This window comes from Trachemys scripta, chromosome 24 (genome assembly GCF_013100865.1).
Source record: "Trachemys scripta elegans isolate TJP31775 chromosome 24, CAS_Tse_1.0, whole genome shotgun sequence".
In the NCBI taxonomy this organism is placed as follows: domain Eukaryota; kingdom Metazoa; phylum Chordata; order Testudines; family Emydidae; genus Trachemys; species Trachemys scripta.
The window spans coordinates 3309330-3329569 of record NC_048321.1 but is presented as its reverse complement, the minus strand read 5'-3'; the positions used below and the strand labels follow the sequence as shown (position 1 = coordinate 3329569).

Genomic DNA, 20240 nt, shown 5'->3' with positions numbered 1-20240 from the left:
ACATGCCTCATCCGTGGTGGGGGCTGCAGTTTCCTGCCCTCTATTTAGCAAAGCCTACAGAGTGGACATAGGAGCAGGGTGGACGTGCGCGCCCAGCACTCACCCACACAAAGCCGGCTTCAGCCCTGGCTGCTGTGACAGTGACTCCATCCACCTGGACAGTCACCGACCCACTGTAGAAGACCTGTGTGTTCCCACGGTTCTCGCTCTTGGCCATGACATGGAAGGAGGGCAGGCCGGAGGCATCCCTGCAGGTCTTGGCCACGGTGTAGGTGCAATTGCCATGGAAATCGTATGCCCATCCATCGAAGGTGTGGTAATGAAAATATCCCCCAGCCCAGCACGTGCCCCGAGAGACTGGCACACACTTTGGCTGCTCATTTATCATCTTACAAATAGTTCCTTCCCTGCAGCGGACCACACTGCAGGATGGCTTTGGAATAACTAATGGGGAAAGACAATAGAAAGACAAGAAACAGCAGACTAATCATCTCTCCCCCCACATATATCGTTATATTTATCTATCACCATGCACTCCTCTGTCTCTCTTCTTCTCTCCCCATACACACTTCCTTTGCATCATTCACAAACCTCCCACGAGCCCATGCTGAGGAAATCTCTGCATGTGTGTAATCACAGCAAAACCAGCTCTTATGTCTCCTTCCCCGCAATGCCTGGCAGAGGTGGAACACCACCTATGGGCATGTTGTGGGCAGCATGGAGCAGGCAAAGGAGAGTGGCTGGGATGTGCTGGGCTCTGACAGTGCCCAGCTGACTAATGGCCCCCACAGCTAGTAGGCTCCAATTTAGAGCAGCCCCTAGGCTACAGCCAGGAAGAAGATCTATGAGTGTGATCAGCTTCCTGACAGCTGCCCACTTGGCTCTGCTGTGCACATCAGAAGATGGACGCAGCAGAGACTCTGACCCAACAAGTGTTTCCATCTTTCAAGTCAAAATTCTCTAATATTACGGGTCAGCGTTCCAGGCTAAATAAAGGAGGAGAGAGAATGAGAAGGGTGAGGAGACATAATTGAAATGACTTTACTCACTGCTTATGCAATAACCCCTCAGGGCATGTTTCAATCAGTGACTCTCCTTTACCTTGGCTGACGCAGTCCATGACGCCATCTCTGATCTGGCAGGTTGCTCCACTGGTGCAGTTGTGGGCTTTGCAGGTCACCCCTCGGGCAGGAACACAGGTGCAGCTTTGCTGGCACTCGTTCATCAGGACCATCTCACTGGACTGATGGGATGTTTGGGAAGCAGGAAATAAGGCAATGTAACTGGAAATGGTTATTTCTGGCAGTGCTAAACTGTGTGGTGAGGTATGTGGAAAAACTATTGTGTCATAATATTATTTCTCTTAACATTAAAGAGAGAGGCTTTCTAATGAGCTAAGAATTGGGCTGAGGGACAGAACAATGCCTAGGTTTTAACCTCCCATCTGCTACTCATTCACTGGGTGGTGTTGAGCAAAACTGCCCCCCTCTATGCCTCAGTTTCCCCACACCGGACAAAGGGAATCAAATCTTGCTTTTCTTGATGCTTTGGGCATTGGATATTAACAAAGCAGGGATGCCAGGCTGGATAGGCCAATGCTCTGATCCACTATAGCAAACCCTGTTCCTGACTAGTGTAGGGATTAAGATATATGAAAAAAAACTTCAGATCAGACCCAGACTCCTTGAGGCTGTACCTTATAGTATCTCCCCTGCTCGAAACACCCACACCTCTGCAGAATCACACAGCCCTGGCCATCGAAGAAGAAGCCATCGTCACACTGGCAGCCTTCAGCACAGGTCTCTGGGCAGTCCATGATGTCTCCATTGCACGTGGAGGTGCAGAGGTCAGCGCAGACCTCATAGTGGCTGTTCACTGGGCAGCTCACAGCTTAAATAGAGAGAGAAATAAATGATGGCTGGAAAGATCTCACACCATGGCCTAGAGGCACAGACATGAAGGAGAGGAGAGCAGGAGAGGGAGGAGAGGAACAGGGCGCCTTTAGAATGAAACATGAGATTGTTGGTTCCCATCCAGAAGAGTTCCAGAAGAAGCCCAGATGGCTGGAACAAGATGCCCAGTAACATGACCTCCTCCCTTCCCCAGGGCATCCCATAGCTCCTACACTATCAGCGCACTTACGACAGAAGGAGGTGTTCCTCCAGGGCAGGATGGGGGCCCCGGACTCTTGGCAGGCCGTCACGTAGCTGTGGATGCTCTGGCACAGAACCTGTGCGTCCCCGTTGCCCAGGCACAGATCATACAGGCAGTTGCTCTGATACACACTGGGGCTGACCGTGCCGTGGCAGGCCACAAAGGGGCCGTTGGGGTCTGTGAGCAGCCCACAGTAGTTGCGCCCTTTGAAGACCTCCTTCGTCTTCTCTTCGCAAACTGGACAGCTGTTTCCAGCACATCTGTCTGTACAGGACGCTCCTGGGATCTGGACTTCCCAAGCAGAGCCAAATGCTGCTGCATCAGGGGCTGTCCTGCCATCAGGGAGCAGGAACTCCTCGTCCTGCTGTCCATTGTAGTTTCCGCACAGGCCACACGTCTGGCCATGGTAGCTCCCTGGGATGGTGACTCTGGCCTGGTAAACCAGGTCGTAGCTCACAGTGAGGCCAAAGTCAGTTTGCACCAGGACATTAGTGCCGTGCTGATATGCTCGGAGCTGCCCATTGACCATTATCACGGGGAGATTGTGGGATACCCCGTCCACCTGGAAAAGACAGCACATTCCCCTGTGAGCAGGTAGGATGGACACTGCATGTGTGGGTAGGGGCTATGGACAAGTTTTGAGATTCAGCTCTCACTGACACCATGGGTTAAATCCAGAATGACTCATGACTCCTGATTTCACTTTGCAATGATTTGTCCTCACCTTCCAAGCTCTTGACATTGTCACCCAGACTTACATTTCTGATTTCATGTGTCAGACACCTCCCTTCCTCCTCATCCTCTCTCTTTACTTCCCCAACTCCTCAACCCATGTTTGGCCTGCTCCTTCTCATGCCAACTCCTGGACTCAGAACAGTCTCCTACTTCTTCTCCATCTCCCCCCCCGCCTAAAAACCCACTTCCCTGGTGACGCCTCCTTCCTTCATTCCTTCCCTCCCTCTCCTATATCAAACAATTTCCTATGTGTTCAATTTGCCCCAAATTAGACTGCTGGCTTCACAAGGCACTAGGGTCTGGGACAGATTCTTCAACACAGAGGCCAATGGAGATAAAATGGGGAGGAATTTTACCCCATGTTTGCAAAATGTGAGCTATGTGGAGGGGGTTCATCAAATAATTAATACTCATAGATAGGGGTATAACCAAGAAGGGAGGCAAAGATGGAGCTGAGCTGGAGGATGCTCATCTCACCCAAGAGAAGCTTTGACATAGCAGCATCCATGAGTAGCACTTTCTACCATCTCTAGCTGGGTAGGAGACAGCATCCCATTCTGACAGAAGATGACCGGGCTTCAACCATTCATGGCTTTGTCACCTCCCTGCTGGACTACATAGCAAGGTGGTATACCCGGGCATGAATCATTCAGGAATATTCAAGTGCTAGACAACTCTGCAGCATGCCTCCTCAGCAACACTAGCTGCTGTACACATCAAACCTGTCCTCCACTCCCTATCCTGGTTTCCCATATAACAAGGAATCCAGTTCAAGTCCTCAGTCTTTATCCCAAGGCGCTCAGTGGCCTGTGCCCAGGCTATCTAAAAGAGGAATTAAACCTCCAGGTTGAAGACTGTGGTGGACAACTTCTTTCCATTGGCACAATGGAAATCACATCAATAAGGATAAACTGTGTCTCCCGGAGACAAAGCTTTATTAGGAGTTGATCCAAGTCTGGAGAATGAACCGTCTCAGGAAGTAAGGACCCTCACAAACCTGGCCACCCTTCTTTCCAAGTGCAAGGTGCGTTCTTAGACCACCTTTCTCCAACATATATATGGCAACACAAGTATACATTTATCATTATAAAAAAAATCCACAATAAAACACCCCACTGCACATACATCTTTCCTGGGGAGAGGAGGAGAGAAGAAACATGTGGAAGATGTAAGTAACATTGCTTAATGTATTTCTGGGAGGGGCTCAAATACCATGTGGATGAGCCTGGTATATGAACCTTGTAGCAGGGTGGCCTGCCCCTCAGTGGCTCGCGGCCAATCCTTATTACTAAGTAGGCACATCTGAGCAGGAATCATATATGTCCCCTGTAAGAGAAGCAGGAAGAAGCCAGGCTCCTGGTCCAGCAGAGAGAGTTCTCAGGGAGAAAGGGGAATAGAGAGGCTGCTGGCAGTCAGTAGGCTCCCTCAGAGAAACCTGAAAGTAGGGGAGTGAGACAGCAGTCAGGCAATGCCTGGGAATGACCAGATAAGGTGATGAATGTCTGTTGTGAAAATTCCTATTTGAATGAGACCCTTACGACGGCTGTTGCTATTGGACTTGTAAAAACCTGTTGTGAGCTGTTGAAGAGTCCAAGAGGGGAAGCTGAGGCAGGCCACATGCAGAAACCTCTGGCCACAAAAGGACACTCAGAACGATCTACATGAGGATCTGGAGAAGGACTTACCATGATGGTTCCCAGTTTGCTCAGCAGCAGGGTGAGTGTGATCCCATACACATGGATGGACACCAGCTTGGCCATGGAGACGTTCCCGCTGCCCCAAGATTCTTTCTCTATGCTGATAGTGAATGGTGTAAGGTCACTGGCATCAATGCAGGTCTTGGCCAGGACGTAAGTGCAGGTGCCTTGGAAGTCAAAGGCGACCCCATCGAAAGAGAGGTAGTGGGGATGGCCAGAGGCAGAACAGGTCGCAGATCGAAACAGGTGGCATTTCTGGATGCCGTCCACCACCCCACATTCCTCACCAGCGCCGCAGGAGAATTCCCTACACACAACCTCCCCACCAGCCTGACACATGCACTGCTCCTTGCATGAACCGCTTGGGTGGAAGGTCTCCTCAGCCTGGTAGTAAAGTCCCCTGTGGAGGCATCCGCACTGGGAAATGGGGACGCAGTGGTCGCCACTGAGAACAAAGCCCTCATCACACACGCAGCCTTCCTTACACTGGGTCGTGCATTGCACCGGGGCATAGAGGTTGCTGCATGTCACATCGCAGCTGCTGCTGCAGAATTCATAGTGACTGTTCGGGGGACAGGATGGAGCTGTAATTAGAACAAAAAGTTAACTCTCATAGTGCATTAGCAATGTGTGCAATGAACCAACAAAGAACATGCGATTTCATTCAAGCTCCTACTTTTCTATTTCCTTGGCTTGGTTAATTAATAAAAGGCACCATGTGTAATTTAGTTCCAGGTCTGGTTATCTGGTTGCTCCAAAAAAACAAACAAACAGGCAATGGGATACAGTAAATCTCTTTCCTAAAGCTAGGCTTCCAATTTGGACCAAGGTCAAGGTGTAGGGAGTGGAGGGCTCATGGACCTGGAATAGTTCTGAAGATCTTTTCACCACTAGCTTTTTACTTTGATTCCAGGTCAGTAGTGCCTAAAACTCATTCCCAGATGATGACTTATGGGAGATGAGTTGGTGGGTTCCCAGACCAGTTCCTAGTGGACAGACATCTCAATTAGTGAGTCATCACCATGTCCCAGTGCTAATTATGTCCCAGTGTCAGCAGATAAGCCAAGGACAAGATGGGCTATAAAGGGCACCACTACATCTTTAGCAAAGCTTTTGATACCATCTCCCACAGAAATCTTGCCAGGAAGTTAAAAAAAGTATGGATTGGATGAATGGATTATAAGGTGGATAGAAAGCTGGCTAGATTTTCAGGCTGGCCAGGTAGTGATCAATGGCTCAATGTCTAGCTGGCAGCCAGTATCAAGCGGAGTGCCCCAGGGGTCGGTCCTGATGCCAGTTTTTTTCAACATCTTTATTAATGATCTGGATGATGGGATAGATTGCACCTTCAGCAAGTTCGCAGATGACACTAAACTGGGAGGAGTGGTAGATACACTGGAGGGTAGGGATAGGATACACAGGGACCTAGACAAATTAGAGAGGATTGGGCCAAAAGAAATCTGATGAGGTTCAACGAGGACAAGTGCAGAGTCCTGCACTTAGGATGGAAGAATTCCATGCACCGCTACAGGCTGGGGACCGACTGGCTAAGCAGCAGTTCTGCAGAAAAAGAGCTGGGAATTACAGTGGATGAGAAGCTGGATCTGAGTCAGCAGTGTGCCCTCATTGCCAAGAAGGCTAACAGCATATTGGGCTGCATAATTAGGAGTATTGCTAGCAGACCGAGGGAAGCGATTATTCCCCTCTGTTTGGCACTGGTGAAGCCACATCGGAGTATTGCATTCAGATTTGGTTTCCCCAAAACAGAAAAGATGTGGACAAATTGGAGAGAGTCCAGTGGAATGAAAACGATTAGGGAGCTGCGGCACATGACTTATGAGGAGAGGCTGAGGGAACTGGGCTTGTTTAGTCTGCAGAAGAGAAGAGAGGTGGGATTTGATAGCAGCCTTTAACTATCTGAGGTGGGGTTCCAAAGAGGATGGAGCTCGGCTGTTCTCAGTGGTGGCAAATGACAGAACAAGAAGCTATGGTCTCAAGCTGCAGTAGGGGAGATCTAGTTTGGATATTAGAAACACTATTTCACTAGGAGGGTGGTAAAGCTCTAGAATGGGTTACCTAGGAAGGTGGTGGAATCTCCATCCTTAGAGGTTTTTAAGGCCCAGCTTTACATAGCCCTGGCTGGGATAATTTAGTTGGGGTTGGTCCGGCTTTGAGCAGGGGGTTGGACTAGATGACCTCCTGAGGTCTTTTCCAACCCTAATCTTTTATGATTTTATCTCTAGACAGTGCTCCTCTGGCCTGGGATGCAGCACATTGATAGGGCACCGTGAGAGGGCAGTTTCTACAGCCACTGCCTGTACTGTACCCATACTTTGGGTTCCTTTCTTAATTAAGAAATGTTCTACATCACTTGATGAGCTCAGCATTTAAACCAACATCTACCAGCCAACTTGGAATAGTGATCCCCATGGGGCAGGCAGCGGTGAACATGGGGGACTCACAGCAGAATGTCGTAGTCCTCCAGGGATGCACCATAGCTCCAGCTTCCTGACATGCCTCAGCATAGCCAGCAATGGCCTGGCAGACGTTACTCTCCCGCCCACTGAGGGCACAATAGCCATGTACACAGTCTACGAAGTATCCATGAGGGTCCACTTTGCTGTGACATCCTCTGAAGGGGCCACTCTTGTGGAGGATGAACCCACACTGCCCTCTGCTACCTCGTTGTTGTTTTTCAATAGCCTCTACACTTGCGCATGGTGGTATCATTACTGCAGAGCATCCTGGGAGGTCACCCACCTTCCAGCTCTGGCCAAAGCTGACAGGGCTTGGTGCTAGTGTGCCATCCCTCATCAGCATGTCGTCCTCCTTGTCACTGTTGAAGTTGCCACACAGACCACACACGGCTCCCGCGTAGGTCACTGGCATAGTGACAGTAGTGCGTCCTGACCACCCGGTAAAGGTAACAGTGAGGCCAAAGTCTGCCTGGATCACTGTGGCCCAGCCATTTCTATACACAGAGATTTTCTTATCAACGAGGTTGGAGGGAAGATTCATCAGGAAACTGTTCACCTGTTAAAGCAAGACACATGGGATATGAAACATCACACGCCTCTGTTGGAACCTCTCACCCCAGGCACAGAGCTCTGGCCCATGATTACAATAATCAGCCACCTCTGTTCAAATAATCATCCAGTCCGGCCTGCTTCATTCCCTACAGCTTGCCTGAATCCCAGCTCTACCCAGACTTGAATTTCCCCTGGTATTAGCTATTGCAGTTCCCTCCTCTCTGTCCTACTTGAGCCCCAGGTTCCCACCTCTGCTGGATGCTATTGACACTGTGAGGGAGTGCTCACCCCACACCTGCCCCTGAAAGGGTTAAGGTGGCTAGACAGGCCAATTAACCATCTAAGATGCACCTGGAGGAGGAGCCAGGGAGCAATGAGAACTAATTAAAGGGTGAAGCTGAACAGGAACAGGTGGGGCTGGTATAAAGCAAGGTAGCTGAGGACAGAAGGGGGCTCCAGGGAGGAGGTCTGCAGTCACTCTCTGAGGCTAGGGAGAGGGAAGGCTTGGCCAGGAGGGAAGAGTGTACCCAGACAAGGGTGAAAAAGGAGACTGATAGAGACAACATAGGAAGCAATCCAAGGAAAAGGAAAAGTTCTGTCTGGGATGATTTAGTTGGCAATTGATCCTGCTTTGAGCAGGGGGGTGGACTAGATGACCTCTTTAGGTCCCTTCCTACCCTGATATTCTATGATTCTATGAAACAGAAACAAGGCATGGGACAGGATAGACCTTAGCTGCTGGTTTTAGGGTCCCTGGGCTGGAACCCAAAGATGAGGGTGAGCCCAGGTTCCCCTACCAGCCACTGGGGATTTGGCACCATTGAGGGGCAGTGAATTGGAAGACTGCCTGGGACAGTAGGGGACAGTTGGTACACAAACCACCCAGAATGGAAAAATTACAGTGACCTAACCAGAGGGGCAAGCCACAAGGAGGGAGCCATCAAGTTCAGGTAGAGAGAGAGAGTGTCATAGAGTGAGCACTCACAGGACGGGGCTTCAGAAAGGCAGAGCTAATTCCAAGTTGTGGCCACAAGGAGGTGCCCCATTGGGGATGAGAGCACACTCTGACAGTGTGGACACTTGTGGATGGGAGGGAAGAGGTAGATGTGGTATATCTTGAATTTAGTAAGGCTTTTGATACTGTCTTGCATGACCTTCTCATAAACAAACTAGGGAAATACAACCTAGATGGAGCTACTACAAGGTGGGTGCATAACTGGTTGGAAAACCGTTCCCAGAGAATAGTTATCAGTGGATCACAGTCAAGCTGGAAGGGCATATCAAGGGGGATCCTGCAAGGATCCATTTGGGGTCTGGTTCTATTCAATATCTTCATCACTGATTTAGATAATGGCATAGAGAGGACACTTATAAAGTTTGTGGACAATACCAAGCTGGGAGAGTTTGAAAGTGCTTTGGAGGATAGGATTAAAATTCAAAATGATCTGGACAAACTGGAGAAATGGTTTGAAGTAAATAGGATGAAATTCAATAAGGACAAATTACTCCTAGGGGAATTTTGTGCCCCAAAATTATAAATTCTGCTTCCCCAAAATTAAAAATTTTGCACACGTTTGAAATTTCTGCAAAATTCTGCATATCTTCTTTGTCAAAATAACAATATAATCATGCCAGTTTCAATTATTTTGGTAATTTATTTCAAAATATGTGTCAGTAAGTATGTCTGTAACAATACAGACCAAAAAAAAAAAAATTCTGGTAAAGTTAGTTTAGACAAATTGATTCCTCCCTAGGCATATTCATACAGAACTTTGTGTAATTCATTTAAATGACAATACAGAACTGTATTTCCTGCACCTGTCAGAAGCAGGGCAAAGGCTTGGGGAGTCAGGGGTAACGGAGGACCTCATGGAGAGAGAAGGAGCCTAGGAGTGACCGGAGAGTGTTGAGTGTGGGTGGGAGGTTTTTCTTTGTGGGGGGTGGGATTGTTAGGGTGTTGGGAAGCCTTCCCCCATGAAGGCCCTGGATGACCCCAAGCCTCTGCCATTCAATCAGGCACATCTGCCCCGTCCCAACACCCCTCATCCCCATGGGTCTCTGCAGCCCTCCTCCCCCATCCCCAGGCTCAATACTGTCACCCAACTAGCCCCTGAGCCCATGCTCCAGTCTGTCCCCCCACACGTCATTCTGAACCCCAGTGTGTGACCCCCCAGCAGCCCTATGTGCCCCACTCTGTCCTAAACTTGCTCCACCGGCAAGGTACTGCTCATGGGGGAATTCTGCATCACTGGGCATAGAATTTAGTATTTTCCCACATAAAATACATTTTTTTTGTGCCACAGCGGCCTCCGGTGAGCAAAAGTCAGAACTGCAGAACTTCTTAGGCACAATGTTTTTTATGTGGGAAAATAAAAATTTTGCCAGACAGATATTTTCCCAGGAGTAACAAATGCAAAGTACTCCACTTAGGAAACAACAGTCAGTTGCACACATACAAATGGGAAATGACTGCCTAGGAAGAAGTACTGCAGAAAGGGATTTGGGGATCATTATGGATCACAAGCTAAATATGATTGAACAGTGTAACACTGATGCAGAAAAAGCAAACATTCTGGGATGTATTAGCAAGAGTGTTTTAAGCAAGGCACAAGAAGTAATTCTTCTGCTCTACTCTGCGCTGATGAGGACTCAATTGAACACTTCAATCTCCCTGGACATTCTATAACAGATTTAAAAGTAACTATTCTTAAACAAAAAAACTTCAGAAACAGACTTCAAAGAGAAACAGCAGAACTAAAATTCATTTGCAAATTTAACACCATTAATTTGGGCTTGAATAGGGACTGGGAGTGGCTGGCTCATTACAAAAGCAGCTTTGCCTCTCCTGGAATTGACACCTACTCATCTATTATTGGGAGTGGACTACATCCACCCTGATGCAATTGCTGTGTCAACACTAGTTTTCCTCTTGTGAGGTTCTCCCTTCTCTTCATGTGTTACATAATGCCTGCATCTGTAACTTTCACTCCATGCATCTGAAGAAGTGTGGTTTTTTTACCCACGAAAGCTTATGCCTAAATAAATCTGTTAGTCTTTAAGGTGCCACCGGACTCCTTGTTGTTCAAATACATAAAAGGTTGTTACAAGGAGGAAGCTGAAAAACTGTTCTCCTTAACCTCTGAGGATAGGAGAAAAAGCAATGGGCTTAAATTGTAGCAAGGGAGGTTTAGGTTGGACGTTAAGAGAAACTTCCTAACTCTCAGGGTTGTTAATCACTTGAGTAAATTGCTTTGGGAGGTTGTGGAATATCCATCATTGGAGATTTTTAAGAGCAAGTTAGACAAACACCTGTCAGGGATGGTCTACATAACACTTAATCCTGCCATGAGTGCAGGGAACCTGACTAGATGACCTCTCAAGATTCTTTCCAGCCCTACGATTCTATGATTCAGACACCTTCTCACACATGCGACATGTAACCACATCACCCCAATCCTTTAATATCTCCATTGGTTCCCTGTTTATAGAAGAATGTGGTTACAATTAATCCTATATTTCAAAATCCTTCCATGTACTGTCTGCAAGTTTTCTAGATCACACAGGTGACTTTCCCCAAAAGTTTTAGGGAGATTAGAGACAATTTGAGAAACTCACCAGGACTTTCCCAGGGAATTGATTGCTGACCCTGAGGTTGGTCTGATACACCTTGATCTGTACAGGAGCGGTATTGTTCTGCTGGAAGTAGACTTCAAAGTCCACCAGTCCCTCCGCCTTCTTGCACAGAGCCGTGAGCTGGTAGCGGCAGGTGCCTTGGAAGTCGTATCTCTGTCCATCAAAGGTGGTGTAGTGCAGATTCCTTGTCACAGAGCAGGTGGCATAGCTGGAGGGGTAACAGCCCCATACGCCATTCACTAGCCCGCACCTCTCCGACTGTTTGCACGTGGCGGCCACGCATTCGACTTGCCTAGTGGTTGCATTGCATATGCACCGTGTCCCACATGCCTCATTGACCCAATAACTTTCATTGGGGGCATAGGGGCGCCCCTCGAATAGGCACCCACAGTCTTGTATGGGTATGCATTTGCCCTGGCTCAGCACAAAACCATCCTTGCACTGGCAGCTTTCCACGCAGGGGTCTTGGCAGCTGCTGGGGGCTGACTGGTCCACACACGTGGCTGGGCAGGCTGTTCCACAGAGCTGGTACTGGCTGTTCTCCAGGGGGCACTCCATGGCTGGGGAATGAAGGGCCAACAGATTTAGCAGCAAGTTCTCTCCAAGCAAAAGCAGTATTTAAAATAGGCAGAGGGGGATGTATCTTGTGGGGCTCTGAGATCCTCGAATCCCAGTGACCTGAGCAGGAGGTGAGGGTGCTCAGCACACTGCAGGAGGTGATTAGCACCTTACAGGATCAGGTCCATGGTAGGAAGAGTAACTTAAAAACTGGCGTCATTTTACCCCAACCATCCATGAGTCAGTGGGCGTTAGATACTCAAAGTGACAGGCACCTTAGCAATACCACGGACAGACAAACACTGTGGGTACAATAGAACCCAGGAGTCCTGATTTCCCAATCACTGCTCAATCCCAAACCACTCGATTCAGGGTTAGAACTCAAGAGTGCTGAGTCCGAGGCTCCCCGGTCTAACCAGCAGACCATAGACCTTGGCATACAAATCTGTACTCACGGCATCTGGTCAGCTGCCTCCATTCCCCAATCCTGACTCCTTCCAGCTGGCAGGCGTCCGCATAGGCCTTCAGGGCCTCACACAGGGCCTTCCTGTAGCCGTTGTTGTGGCACAGATCGTACACACAGTTGTCCAAGTAGACTGTAGGATCTACCTTGGTGTGGCACTGGCTGAAGGGCCCATCTGAGACCTTGGTTATCAGGCCGCATGAGGTCTCCTCCTTGTACTTTCCGGCTATGCTGGGGGCACAGGGCCTGCAGCCTCCAATGCAGTCGTGCCAGCAAAACTGATCCTCATCTTCCACTGCCCAGCTTTTCCCCAAGGCGGTGACACTGGGAGCCAGGTCCCCATCTAGGGTCTGGAAGTCATCAGAGAGGTTCCCGTTATAGTTGCCGCACAGGCCACACAGGCTGTCGGAGAAGACCCTGGGGATGGTGATCCTCAGGTGGTTGTTCCAGTCATAGGACATGCTGAGGTTGAAGTCGGTGCGGAGGACGAGGGAGGTGCCGCTCTGATAGAGCCGAAGGGCCCCGTTGTTCAGGGAGATGGGTAAGTGGGCCCTGGTGTTATTCACCTTCACGGTGAGAAAGAAAGGGCAAAGGTCACAATTGAGTGCAACAGTCTGTCATTTGCCAAGTGGCCCCTACTGAGATTAGCAAGGGGTGCAACCTGGACCCAGATCTCTCAGTGAATCTGGACCCAAATCTAAACCAGAATTACTTTAAAACATCATATTAAATAGAGCTGGGTGGAGAAATGTAATTCTTTTTGGAGGATTTCAGTGTTTTGAAAGTTATTTAATAATGGAACCACACTTTCAAAAGTCGAGACTGGGATCCTAAATTCTTAACTTTCCTGCACAGTCAAAATCATGGTTTTAATAAAGAGACTGGCGTTACAGATTATTACAGCAATCTGTAACTCAATAACCCACCCTTTTTGTCCTATGATGTCAGTGGGTTTAACCACTTATGCTAAACAATCTGTTCCACCTTGTATTTAGCTATGACACTCGTAGCTCGTCTACATTTGGAAAGCTGCAGCTGTGGAAAATCCACACCCGTGAGCAATGCAGTTATACTGACCTATCCCCCGGTGCAGGTAGCGCTATGTTGATAATTATTTACTGTAGACACTTACATAGTTAGGTCGAGGTCAACTGCTTTGCATTATCCTAGGACTGTAGTGTAGAGTGGGTGGAGTACCTACCCCAACAAGAGAACCTGTCCTGTCGGCCTAGGTAGCATCTTCACTAGGCGCTACAGCTGTGCAGCTGCACTGGTGCAGCTCTGTAAGTGTGGACAAGCCCTTATGATGGCTTAACTACATTGCTCAGCGTGTGGATTTTTCACGCTCCTGAATAGGTACCAACTCCGTGGGTGCTCTGGGGCTGGAGCACACATGAAAAACAAATAGTGGGTGCTGAGCACCCACTGGCAGCCCTGTGTATCAGCTCCTCCCCCTCCTTCCCAGTGTCTCCTGCCTACCGAGATCAGCTGTTCTGCGGTGTGCAGCAGGCACTGGGGAGGGAGGGGGAGGAGCAGGGGTGGAAAGGGTTGCAGAGGGGGTAGGGGCTTGGGGGAAGGGATATAGAGTGTTTGGAGCACCCCCTGGGAACCAAAATTTGGTGCCTATGTGCCCCTGAGCGACACATCTGGGTCAATCTAATTCTTTAGCATAAACCTGAAGAAGAGTTCTGGGTAGCTGGAAGACTTGCCTCTTTCACCAACAGAAGTTGGTCCAATAAGAGACATTTCCTCTCCCACCTTGTCTCTCTAACACCCTGGGACCAGCATGGCGACCACGACACTATAAACAGTTCAAAGGTTGGAATTTTGAGGGCGAGGGGGCCGCATCAGTTAGAGCCATTTGGAAGTGGCTACAGGGAGGGAGCTGTCACCTACAGCCATTAGGGAGCAGCTCCTGCAGGGGAGGGGGCCACATCTCAGGTTGCCAACTTTCTAATTGCAGAAAACTGAACACCCTTGCTTTGCTCCCTGCTCTGAGGCCCCACCCCCTCAGAGGCCCCGCCTCCGTTCACTCCATCCTCCCTCCCTCTGTCGCTTACTCTCTTCCATCCTTGCTCACTGACTGATTTTCATCGGGCTGGGGCAGGGGGGTTCGGGTGCAGGAGGGAGTGAAGGTTATGGCTGGGGATGCGGGCTCTGGGGTGGGTCTGGGTGTGACGTTCCCCTGGTGTTATCCGGACTGATGATCTGCTAGGTCACTCGAACCCTTGACTCTGGGACCAACCTTACCCTGCTCTGCTGTGAGAACCCCCACTCCTGGGCTGTTCATACACAGCCTCTGGTTGGGATTAGGTCCTGCTTTGAGCAGGGGGTTGGACTAGATGACCTCCTAAGGTCCCTTCCAACCCTGATATTCTATGATTCTATGTATGTGCAACCGAATGACACTGGACAATATCTCCGGTCCCAGACACAACCCTAGGAACCTCTGTCTTGCAGTGTCCAGTTATCCCCACTGGACGCTGCAAGCTTATATGAGCTCATCAATTTAACAAAGAAATTAATATGTACCAGGCTTGTTATCCCAAGGGGAGTCTCTGACACGCTTCAAACCAAACACACTGCTTCAGGTAGAATAAATTTATTAACTACAAAGGTAGATTTTAAGTGATATTAAGTGATAGGCAAAAAGTCAGAGTGGTTACCAAAATAAAATAAAATATAAGCACGCAGTCTAAACTCTCAACCCTATTAGACTGGGCAGCATCTAGATTAAGCAGTTTTTCTCACCCCACTGGATATTGCAGTCCTTAATATACAGGTTTGTTCCTTAAACCTGGGCCTATCTCCTCTGTTGGAGTCTTGTATTCTTCTCAGTGTCTTAGGTGCTTGCAGGGAAAGTGGGGGCAGGAAAAGGACCCAGTGTGTGTCCACTCTGTCTGTTTTATACCCTCAGTCCATGTGTTTGGGGAGCACAAGTCCAGGCATGTCTGGGGAGCATTGCTGAGTCTCTCCAAGCAAGGCTGAGCAATTTCCCTTGTATGGCCTCATACAGGTGAGTCATTGCATTGTCGCTCCCTTGCTGGACAATGGCTGTTGATGGGCTGTTTAACACCCTGCCCAGGCATTGATTATTTTCCTTGCTGTTGCCTCTGGGGAGCTAATATCTGGCTGATTCCCCAACTTACAGCATGTTTCAGTGACCACCATACAACACAATTCTCATAACTTCATATGCATTAATGATACACATCTATGGATAAAGAAATGACTTTCAGCAGATGATGACGTTTCCCCTGATACCTTACTAGGCATGCTTTATATGTAAGATCACGATCATATGAAAATGAGGAATATGGGGGTTACAGTATGCTCCCCCAAGGAATAGAATAGAATGTAACACCAGAGATGAGGGATTTGGGGTGCAGGAGGGCTGGGGCGCAGGTGTTCGGAGTGTGGGAGGGGGCTCTGGGCTGGGACAGGGGATTCAGGTGCAGGAGAGGGTGAGGGCTCCATCTGGCAGTGCGGATTCTGGGGTGGGACCAGGGATGAAGGGTTCAGGGTGTGGGAGGGGGCTCCAGGCTGGGGCAGGGGTTGGGATGCAGGAGGGGTTGTGGTGTGTGGGCTCCGGACGGCGCTGACCTCAGGCAACTCCGGCATTTCCCAGGGATGGAGGAAGGCCATGTCACGCCCAGGAAGTGGCGGCATGTCACAGGGTTCTGTGTGGTGCCCCCGCCTGCAGGCCAGGGGGCTCCGTGCACTGTACCCACCCGCAGGCCCTGCCCTCGCAGCTTCCATTGGCCACAGTTCCCAGCCAATGGCAGCTGGAGAGCTGGTGCTCGGGGCGGCACCTGCAGGGGAGGGCAGTGCACGGACCCCCCCTTGCTGCCCCTCTGTGTAGGAGCTGGAGGAACATGGCGGCTGCTTCCCGGGAGCTGCGCTGAGCTGGGCACGGTGCCTGCCTGCCCCTCTGTGGCCAACCGGACTTTTAGCAGTCCGGTCAGCTGTGCTGACCAGAGCTGCCAGGGTCCCTTTTCGACTAGGTATTCAGATTGAAAACCAGACGTCTGGCAACCCTAGAGTGTCCGTTAGAGCTGTTAGGGAGCGGCGCCTGCAGGGTTGAGGGCTGCGTTTGTTATATTCATTAGGGAGCAGCTCCGGGGATAGGGCCACATCAGTTAAAGCCACTGGAGAGTGGCTCCTGCGGGAGAGGGGCCCGCATTGGATAGAGACGTTAGGGAGCAGCTCCAGGGAGGGACGCGTTGGATAGACCCGTTAGGGAGCAGCTCCAGTGAGGGGGAAGGGGCTGTGTCAGTTAGCGTCACTGGCGAGTGACGCGATTCCCGGGGGGGTTGTTTTGACCCTTGTCTCTGACTCCTGGTTCCTGACTCCAGATCTGGCTACTAGCCCTGACTGCCACTGCTCCAGCCAGTAGGTCTGACCACCCACGTCCCAGTTGCTGACATTAGCGCCAAGCACAGAGCTTTGAAATTGGGTCAGCGCCCCCTGCTGGCCACCTGCGCCATTCTATGGCACACAGCACCTGGTATTGCCATGATGAGAATTGGGATCAGCACCGACTTCAAGGGGAGAGTGTGCCCTACTGGGATACCTGTACATTTGAACGTAGTACAGCACCCCCTAGTACAGTGCCGTGGCTTCAGGGACAGCACCAATTCAGGAGGAAAGCACCCTCTACTACTTAAACAATTCTACTCCTTGCAACACCTTGGGTAAATGTTTTTAAGGTATCCTAAGTACTGACCACACCCAGCACTTACCCCCACAAAGCCGACCTCAGCCCTGGCTGCTGTGATGNGAGATCCTCGAATCCCAGTGACCTGAGCAGGAGGTGAGGGTGCTCAGCACACTGCAGGAAGTAATTAGCACCTTACAGGATCAAGTCCATTATAGGAAGAGTAACTCAAAAACTGGTGTCATTTTACCCCAACCATCCATGAGTTATCAGTGGGCGTTAGATTCTCAAAGTGACAGGTACCTTAGCAATACCACTGACAGACAAACACTGTGGGTACAATAGAATCTAGGAGTCCTTATTTCCCAATCACTGGTCAATCCCAAGCCACTCGATCATGCCCCCTCCCAAAACCAGGGCTAAAACTCAAGAGTGCTGAGTTTCCCAGGGTCCCCGGTCTAACCAGCAGACCGTAGACCTTGGCATACAAATCTGTACTCACGGCATCTGGCCAGCTGCCTCCATTCCCCAATCCTGACCCCCTCCTGCTGGCAGGTGTCCGCGTAGGTCTTCAGGGCCTCACACAGGGCCATCCTGTAGCCGTTGTTCTGGCATAGATCGTACACGCAGTTGTCCAAGTAGACTGTAGGATCCACCTTGGTGTGGCACTGGCTGAAGGGCCCATCTGAGACCTTGGTTATAAGACCGCACGAGGCCTCCTCCTTGTACTTTCTGGTGATGCTGGCGGCACAGGGCCTGCAACCTCCAATGCAATCGTGCCAGCAAAACTGATCCTCATCTTCCACCGCCCAGCTTTTCCCCAGGGCGGTGACACTGGGAGCCAGGTCCCCGTCCGGGGTCCGGAAGTCATCGGAAGGGTCCCCATTACAGTTGCCGCACAGACCGCACAGGCTCTCAGAGAAGTCATTAGGGACGGTGATCCTCAGGTGGTTGTTCCAGTCATAGGACACTCTGAGGTTGAAGTCGGTGCGGAGGACGAGGGAGGTGCCGCTCTGATAGAGTCGAAGGGCCCCGTTGTTCAGGGAGATGGGTAAGTGGGCCCTGGTGTTATTCACCTTCATGGTGAGAAAGAAAGGGGAAAGGTCACAACTGAGTGCAACAGTCTGCCATTTGCAAAGTGGCCCCTACTCAGATTAGCAAGGGGTGCAACCTGGACCCAAATCTCTCAGTGAATCTGGACCCAAATCTGAACCAGAATTACTTTAAAACATCATATTAAATAGAGCTGGGTGGAGAAATGTAATTCTTTTTGGAGGATTTCAATGTTTTGAAAGTTGTTTAATAATGGAACCACACTTTCAAAAGTCGAGACTGGGATCCTAAATTCTTAACTTTCCTGCACAGTCAAAATCATGGTTTTAATAAAGACACTGGATTTATAGATTATTACAACAATCTGCAACTCAATAACCCACCCTTTGTGTCCTATGATGTCAGTGAGTTTAACCACTTATGCTAAACAATCCGTTCTACCTTGTTGTGGTGGGGCGATGTAGCGGGGCGGCCTGGCTTCCAGGCGCCCCAGGAAGCGATGAGCCAGAAAAGCCACCAGAGTGGGCGGAGCCACTGCGGCCTGTCCCCGCCCCCCGGAAGTCAAGGGGCGGGACAGGAAGTATAAAGGCCAGGCCCCAGCGCTCAGTAGCTGGCCGGCAGCGGGAGAAGACAGACGCTGGTGCCCGAGCTCCCGCGGACCTAAGCCTGCCGAGAGCCCGGTATCCCGAGGAGGACTGGCCGAGCCTGCCGAGAGCCCGGTATCCCGAGGAGGACTGGCCGAGCCTGCCGAGAGCCCGGTACCCTGAGGAGGACTGGCCGAGCCTGCCGAGAGCCCGGTACCCTGAGGAGCGGTTTGAGCTTCCCCCCCGCCGAGGGCCCAGAGGGAGCGACAGACCTACCTGGTGCTCGGGGCCCGGAGGAGCCCATGATCTGTGACCCAGCAGACGGAACTCAGGAGGAGCAGGTACCCATGGAGGAGGAGATGGGAAGTGGCCCGGGGATAGCAGACCCCGAACCCATGTCAGTGTGTTGCGGTCAGGATCCCCACTGACTGCGCGGCAGACGGACTGCTGCGGATAGGGCCCCGGGCTGGAACACAGTGGAGTGGGTGGGCCTGTGTTCCCCCCTGCCACCCCGCGCCGGGTGGCAGTCTCTCCTCCTCCTTGTCCAAGGGGCCTGGGCCCCTGACTGACTATTGATTTGCTGCCCCGCCCTGACCTAGGGCCTGGGCTAACCCAAACTGACCCAGCCCCTGCTACAAGGCCTGGGCCACTGACTGACTATTGGTGTGCAGCCCCGCCCTGACCCAGGGCCGGAGCTGTTAATTGTGTGCTCAGCCCCTGCACAAAGGGCCTGAGCTCAGAACTGTTAATTGTCTGCTCAGCCCCTGCACAAAGGGCCTGAGCTCAGAACTGTTATTCGCTTTGTAGCGGGGCGGCCTGGCTTTCAGGCGCCCCAGGAAGGGACGAGCCCCACCCCGGAACTACTACAGGCGATTACCCCACACCTAGAGAGACTGGGCTGCGGCAGGCCTAGGCGCCTGTATAGACGCGCAGCCAATCAGGAGAGGGCTTACTGGGAGCCAATAAGAAGGCAGATTGGAGCCAGCCAATCAGGGCTCGGCTTAGCCATATAAAAGGCTGCCCAGAGCAGGAGTGGTCAGTTTGTCCCAGGCCTTCAGAGGGGAAGGTCTGTCTCCAGAGCTGGGAGGCCAGCACCACGGACAGCGCAGTGCAGGCCAGCCTGAGAGAGTGGGAGAAGGCCCTACTCCATAGCCTGCTAGGCGGCAGGCCTGGGAGGAGGAGGCCTAGCGTAGTGAAGGGCCGTTGGGGAAGCGGTCCAGAGGGACAGTCAGAGGAGGAAGGAGAAGGAAGACAGTGAGACTGTCACACGAGGGCCTCTGGACCGGGACTCAGAGTAGTGGGCGGGCCTGAGTCCCCCCCCTCTTTTTTTCCCCCCTTTGTTTGCTGTGCTACCCCACGCGCAGCCACGGGCCGCAGGGAGCGGCCGGTCAGAACCACACCGGGTCCTGGACTCTGAGGATCGGACTCGAGGGTGTGGGGCTGTTGTTTAACCCCCCCCCCCCGGAAGGGGGTGTGATTGGACAAAGGGACACTGTCGGAGGGCAGTGCTCTGGAAGAGGACGCCGACGTCGGGAGCAACGCAAGTCCGTGCACGCCACAGAGGCGAGACGACAGGCGGAACGCCACCCAAAGAGGGCGCTCTACTGGCGCAAAACTAATTCCCCGAAGCGGCCAGGAGGAGGCGCCACAGCGGTGAGCTACCGACCCTGTCACACT

General features: G+C 51.1%; 2 protein-coding genes across 3 annotated transcripts in view; both read right to left on the bottom strand.

Annotated features, from left to right (window-relative positions):
* LOC117869539 (IgGFc-binding protein-like) overlaps positions 1–20240 on the bottom strand; it is a 326696-nt gene that overhangs the window by 57738 nt on the left and 248718 nt on the right. The gene's annotated exons all lie outside the window — the stretch shown is intronic.
* LOC117869540 (IgGFc-binding protein-like) overlaps positions 1–20240 on the bottom strand; it is a 121777-nt gene that overhangs the window by 14942 nt on the left and 86595 nt on the right. For both annotated transcript variants that reach the window (XM_034756467.1, XM_034756466.1), the window contains exons 6-13: positions 17429–18002; positions 11231–11808; positions 7049–7619; positions 4575–5170; positions 2143–2716; positions 1697–1890; positions 1102–1243; positions 104–444 (exon numbers count right to left, since the gene is read on the bottom strand). In XM_034756467.1, coding sequence (XP_034612358.1) covers positions 104–444; positions 1102–1243; positions 1697–1890; positions 2143–2716; positions 4575–5170; positions 7049–7619; positions 11231–11808; positions 17429–18002 — 3570 coding nt within the window. The remainder of the gene's footprint in view (positions 1–103; positions 445–1101; positions 1244–1696; positions 1891–2142; positions 2717–4574; positions 5171–7048; positions 7620–11230; positions 11809–17428; positions 18003–20240) is intronic.